Source organism: Sinocyclocheilus anshuiensis, unplaced genomic scaffold (genome assembly GCF_001515605.1).
Source record: "Sinocyclocheilus anshuiensis isolate Anshui unplaced genomic scaffold, SAMN03320099.WGS_v1.1 scaffold766, whole genome shotgun sequence".
Lineage (NCBI taxonomy): Eukaryota > Metazoa > Chordata > Actinopteri > Cypriniformes > Cyprinidae > Sinocyclocheilus > Sinocyclocheilus anshuiensis.
In genome coordinates, this window is record NW_015546060.1 from 707,718 (window position 1) to 714,501 (window position 6,784).

Here is a 6,784-nt window from a genome sequence, read left to right on the forward strand (position 1 = left end):
ATATTTTGCTGAGTGTGTTATTGTGCTGATATCTTAAGGACTACCGTGGACAGCTGACTCCTGAATTTTTTTATATTCTTCATATTCTGTGTGGTCAGTTCACAGCAGTAATAGAAATTAATAATTTCCAACAAGTTTTATGCGCATTTTTACCTTAAAGCCATTTTTTTCTAAAAGTGTGCACCATCTTTTGAGTCAAATTCTTGCATTTGGGTTGTTACCAAGCAAATTAAATCAGTATCAACAAAATTGATCTTTGTAATGCAGAGGAAACACAGAAGCTGCATTAGAAGTGGCATTTAGATGTATTTACACACTGTTTAATGCAGCTCTGAGGGACATTAAATACTTTAACCTGCAATTACAAGTGCATAAATAATGTTTTGATATTTTAAACATAAAACATTGAAAACTGATGTTTGAAATTATTTAAAAAATGAAAAGGTACCTTAAATGTGAAATTAAAACTGCCAGTAGGTGGCAGCAAGTCACTATTAAGTGAGTCATTGCGTTTCGAAACAGCGTCATGTTGCTCAGAGACGCAAAACAGCGCTGTTGCTGTGTTTGAAAAGATTTTTGTTGGAGAAATAGTCTCAATATTAACTACTTGTTTATTGAACTGTAGTATAAAATCAATATCACATTTGTAATCATGCTTACTTTGAGAAAAAAACGGCACTCTTCGTGTGATATTAACTATATCAAATGATTTAAATATAAAAATGTTTTGCCCCATATCTTAAATTATGTGATAATTCTAAATGCATTTTAATAGACTGATTCATGCAGTGAAAGAATGCACTACAAATGCGCACGCGCACTAGTCTAACCTGCTAGACTTTATCACCTAATGTATGCGCGCACTCTGTAGGTGTTTTGTGTTTGCTTTTCGCGATATACTCATAATATCAAATCGCACATCGTTAAAACAACAATTACGATATTATGGCAGACCATACATATCGCACACCCCTATTCTGTTTAGATTGTTATAATGCATTGTCTTCTTATCAATCCACCAGTTCACATTTAAAGCTCCTGCGTGTTTGCAGGGTCAAAACATGGGTCAATTTTCGCATTGGTCTGAACTCTGAACCAAACAACAGTTTTATTGAAAATGCTCCTTCATTCTGAAAGCAGGTGGAGCGTTTGGTAGAAATATAACTGTTTCCCCGGTAACTGCTGTACACAAAGCAGCGCAGCACCGGACTTTGAACCTGCAGCGCTTGTTTATTCAATGAAATCATAACGATAGCCTTTTGTCTAAAGTTTAATCGTCACATTTAGCCATATCGCAATTCTGGTCTTTCCATCCCCAAATTTAAGACCTCTTGAAATCATAATTAAGACTTTCTTGTACAATTTAAGACTTTTTAAGGCCTTAAATTTGATACAACTAAATTTAAGACTTATTAAGACCCCGTGGAAACCCTGCAAATATGTCTAAAATTTACTCTGTAAATTAATTAAAATGTAATTTAATATGTTTTCACTTTAGATGACCCGCTTCTTCATTTCTTCATTAATTGTACTTTAGGAAATTATATAAATGGACACCTAAATAAAACCTGAAGTATCAATGTAACAGCTTAAGAAAAAGAAATGTGATGTATCCCTTTATAATTTTATCAACAAAGTTCTCCATATTGAACATTATGAATTAACAGACTGCTAGGGATGTAACGGTATGAAAATTTCATATCACGGTTATAGTGACCACGGTTATCAATATTATCACGGTTTTGTTAACATTAGATGAAAACGTTGAAAAGTTTTATATTTGAAAATCAACAAATACAATTAGCAGCTATATGCACTTTTTTTTTAGCATGATTTATCGTGAAACCGGTAATCGTTCCATCCCTACAGACTGCAAATGCAATGTAAAGTGTAAATTAGACTGGTGTGGAAAGGGTCTGATGTGTCAGTGGCCCACCTGTATACTAGCACTGTGATTGGGCATCCCAGAGGACAGCGAGATCAACACTGAGGTGAAACAGGAGAGAGAACAGACATTAATAGCGATGTGTGTGCTCTAGTACAACACCGGGTCACGGCACCAAATAAGACTCACCTGCTATGACCGTGTTGACACACTCATAGAGAAGCGACATGGCCGAGGTACTGAGGGAGACAATAAGAGGAAGGGCAAATTTATATTTAACCCTAATATTTTTGGCCAACTTGAGTGCTTTGGAGTGTTTTAGTATCACTGTTACCTGTGGATGAGGTTTGTTAGAGGCTCAATCATCTTCTTTCCCAAACGAGGCTCCAAAGGAGTGAGAGCACCGAACTGAAACATGAAAACCTCATTAAAGAAATGGACAAAAGTGGAGAATCGGTTCCTTTTCCAACCCAACACATTTAGGTGTCATCTCACCAGCTTAATGATCTTGATGAGAACCCAGTTGTTGGTGGAGGAGGTCATGAGTTTGAAGAACAGGGGTGCCAGGGAAAGGTAGTTCTTGGGATTTCTTCTGGCCAGTTCACAGATGACATTCACAGCTGCTGACTGGACACCTGGGAAATACACAATTTAAACACTGGGTTCAAGCAGAAGCCTGAAATATTAGCGTTTAGCGAGATGAGATTCAGCATCCGTACCGGGATCTGGGTCCTCCAGCTTCTCTTTGAGGCGTGGGAATGCAGGTCGCAGGGACTCGGGATACTTCAGGAACACTTTGTACATGATCAGCACTGCCTTCTTGCGAATGTACGGCTTAGTGTGGGACATCTGAGACGGATGAAGGGTGAGACTGAAGGAATGTGTGCTCAACGTCAATATTTGCTTTTAGTAAACACTGTGAATGGATTTACCAAAGTCATGATGTCATTGGCCAGGTCACGAGCAAGGTCAGGGGTCACGAAGCAGGAAAGGCCAGTCAGGGCCACGCCGGTGTCATACTGGTGAGGACTACTGAGATCCTGGTGAGAGATGATAAAGCGTCCCATAGCAATCAGCAGGGTTATTATAGTTACTACAACTAAAACTGAAAATAAAAATAAAACCATTAAAAAAAAACATTTGCTTTACTTGAAACAAATGTTAATGGAAATAAAATATAAAATACTTTATTTCAGCTAGTTGCCAAGGCAACATTTCTCATTTTAATTTAATTTAGTTTAAATTTATGTAATAAATTAAATAAAACTTAAATAAAAATGTATAAATACTTTATATATATAAATTCAAACTACTAAAAATGACCAAAACACAACTAAATTACTAAAATTGTAATTAAAATTAATTACATTTAATTCTCAAAATATTAATAGAAACAATAGAAGTATCTCAATGATACTAAAATGACTGGCAATCAGCGTAATCAAAACAAATACAGGTGAAAGGGAAGTTCAAAGCGCACCTTGCGGATCTGATTGGTCGTCAGCATGATGACATCAGTGCCCTCATGAAAGCACTGTGATGCTGCAAGGTAGCCAATTCGCTGAAAACAAGAGTAGAAAGAGTCATTTATGAACCAGTGTTGCTGAATAAAAACAAAAACTAGGGATGCACGATATTATTGGAACAATATCAGAATCGGACGATAAAGGCTTAAAATATAAAAATCGGCATCGGCCCGATATGAAAAATTATGCCGACATGTCTTGCTGATAAGACGAATAGCACACATGTGCTCAGGGTGTGCTAGCACTAAGATCACGTCAGTAGTGTGGTCATTCTTGAAGTGAACTTGCCTGAATGATGATTAGATTCACTGTTTTGGATCACAGCATTTAATCTGAGAATGTACATACAGAATGACGCGCCTGGTGTGCGATAAGAGTCAAAAGTTACAAGCGCTTTCAGCAGCAGCAGCAACAGCCTCCTCTTTATTTGCTTTTTATTTATTTAGGGGGCATTGTAGGCCAACTTGTAATAAAATGAAAGTAAAATACACAAATAACATTAAAGGGATAGTTCACCCCAAAATGAAAACTCAAATGAAAATTTACTCACCCTCAAACCATCCTAGGTGTATATGACTTTCTTTCTTTCAGAGGAATACAATCAGAGTTATATTAAAAAATGTCTTGGCTCTTCCAAGCTTTATAATGTCAGTAAATGGGTAATATTCAATAGTCCAATAGAAGTCCAATAAACTGTGCCAATCCATCATAAAAAAGTGCTGCAATACCTACGTCTTACATCATCCGCTGGAACGCCACTCTCTCGAACCATTAGCGGAAGCTAGAGATTACGGTTTAGAAAGTTTTAAAATATGGATATTTTTCTAAAAAAAACGTACTGATTCACTTCAGAAATCCTTTATTAACCCCCTGGAGCTGTGTGGAGCACTTTTTATGATGGATGGATGCACTTTATTGGACTACTGAATATTAACCCCCATTCACTGCCATTATTAAAGCCTGGAAGAGCCAGGACATTTTTTAATATAACTCCAATTCATCTGAAAGAAGAAAGTCATATACACCTTTGAGGGTTTGAGGGCGAGTAAATCATGGGGTAATTTTTATTTTTGGGTGAACTATCCCTTTAACTAAGATTAATAAATGCTTGAGAAGTATTTTTTATTGTTAGTTCATGTCAATTAATGTTAACAAAAGGAACCTTATTGTAAAGTCTTACCAAAAAAAAAACCAACAACAACAACAACAAAATAACTAATAAAAATGACAAAAGCACAATCACTATAACTTAATTAAAATGAAAACTGGAAAAAAAGAAAATAAAAGCTAAATCAAATGTATATTAATTTATTTATATTAACAAATACTTTAATAGTATAGAAATAATGCTGCATTGTAGCCGATTCATTGAGAACAGGAGTGCGAACCAGTGTTGCAATCTAAAACCACAATTAAAAGTAAAAAATCTATTAAACTATTAAAATATGTTTTCGGTCAGTGAAATAAGTGGTAGTAAAATTAACTATTAATATTACAGACTTAAATCTTTGCTATAAGGCCCCAAATAACACTAAAATAGTGTATAAATTCTAAATAACAAAATGTTGAGAACCTCTGGATCTGGTCTGACTGTGTGCTTGTATTATTTTCGACATCGCCTCTCACCTTGTACGTGAATTTGGAGGAGCTCATCACCTCCACGATGTTGAACGCAGCCCAACTGACATCATAGCCAAGCATCTGCAACTGTTAGGAGGAGAAAGCAAAAGAATAAGTGACAGCTTGAGCTCAAAGAATTGTGAAGCAGATCAGAGAGGATATAAATGGTGGATGGTCTTACGTAGGTGAGCTTGCAGACTGCATTGGCTTTAACAGCGATGTTGTCCTGTTTGAGTTCTTGTTTGATCTCATCGATGCATGTAGAGATGTATTTGGCCTGTAGAAAGAACAGGAAGTATTGTGAGACAAAAATAAAAAGGCAATGCTCTCCATGACAGCCCAAGGCATCGTTAAGATTCCTGTTATCCGCAGCATCTATCAAATCACTGCCTGAACTTAACCGCAATAAAAAAGCTTTAATTGAAACTTTTTTCAGAGTGTGATTTGCCATATTTCTATCTGAAAGCATTTCTAGATTATCATTTACCAAAACGATTTACAGGTGATGATAGTTCATCATGTTGTTACAAACTCTCCCATTAAAAGCAAAGACATATTTAGCACCATGTCTAAGCTGCTCTTTTCCAAATAATGAAAGTGAATGGAGACCAGCAGCACAAAGGACAGGGTTGTTGTAGTAAACTAAAACCATAAAAAAAACGGAGGGGAAAAAAAACGTTGACTACAATAAAATAAATTAAACAAAACAAAACTTATTTGTAGTTGCCAAAGCAAAATGTATCATTTTCATTTATAATAAAAACTATACAGACTAGGGTTTTCAAAAGTACGGACTTCGGTACCAGTCAGTACTTACATTTCATCTTGACCAAGCGGCAACCTTCCGGTCTCTCTCGTGAAACACGGAAGTGACTAAAACTGTAATTCATCAACTGGCCGCTAGAGGCTGGCTCCAAAAGGGAGTCAATCCCATAGACCCCCGATGTTAAAATGCCCAAATTTACAGCAGAAAAAAATATGTTTATAGCCTGGTACAAAAAGTGGTTTTGGTCTATATAGCTAATTTTGCCCTTCATGACAACTTTAAGGGGGGTGAATTTTTTTATAAGTCATCCGTTTAAATTATATTAAGCCTTAAAGTTCTGCATAATTAAGGGCGTGGCCACTTGAGTGACAGGTGGATTGCCGCTGCTGTCACCACCGTCGAGCTAGGTGGGCGTGGTTTCAGCAACTAGCTCCACCCACATCCCGCCTCTTTGCCCATTTTCGATTATCCGAGTGATGCACGGTGACGCGCTGCCAAGATGGCGACGGCCCGCTCCGCCCACTTTAGGCTTCAAAAATGCTCTTCAGAAACCTACGGGTGACGCCACGGACTCTACGTCCATGTTTTTTACAGTCTATGTTTTTGACCGAGCGTTTACACACGGGAGCGTTTGAAAGCAGGATCTGTCTATGATCAGATATGTGTGTATCTGTGTGAGTGCTCGGTGAAGAGCGTGAAGCGATGATCTTTGTAGCCAATCACACACATATCTGTTGAGCGCGTGAACACAATGACCAATCAGAGCGGTTTAAGAATCCGCTCAACAGCACTCAAAATGATAATTTCAGTACTGACTGGTACCAACTGGCACTTTTGACAACCCTAATACAGACATACTTATTTAAAAAAAAATAAAATAAAAAAATAAATTACTAAAACTACAAATAAATTAAAATGAAAACAGAAAAAAAAAAAATAATAATAATATATATATATAAAAACTAATTAAAAACAGTAACACTATAA

General features: G+C 36.6%; 1 protein-coding gene across 3 annotated transcripts in view; it reads right to left on the reverse strand.

The window, feature by feature from the left end:
* Nucleotides 1-6,784, reverse strand: part of LOC107699420 (AP-3 complex subunit delta-1-like) — a 41,824-nt gene that overhangs the window by 23,154 nt on the left and 11,886 nt on the right. For all 3 annotated transcript variants that reach the window (XM_016500673.1, XM_016500671.1, XM_016500672.1), the window contains exons 2-10: nucleotides 5,213-5,308; nucleotides 5,038-5,118; nucleotides 3,366-3,446; nucleotides 2,818-2,925; nucleotides 2,605-2,734; nucleotides 2,381-2,520; nucleotides 2,220-2,293; nucleotides 2,075-2,124; nucleotides 1,937-1,986 (exon numbers count right to left, since the gene is read on the reverse strand). In XM_016500673.1, the coding sequence (XP_016356159.1) occupies nucleotides 1,937-1,986; nucleotides 2,075-2,124; nucleotides 2,220-2,293; nucleotides 2,381-2,520; nucleotides 2,605-2,734; nucleotides 2,818-2,925; nucleotides 3,366-3,446; nucleotides 5,038-5,118; nucleotides 5,213-5,308 (810 nt within the window). The remainder of the gene's footprint in view (nucleotides 1-1,936; nucleotides 1,987-2,074; nucleotides 2,125-2,219; nucleotides 2,294-2,380; nucleotides 2,521-2,604; nucleotides 2,735-2,817; nucleotides 2,926-3,365; nucleotides 3,447-5,037; nucleotides 5,119-5,212; nucleotides 5,309-6,784) is intronic.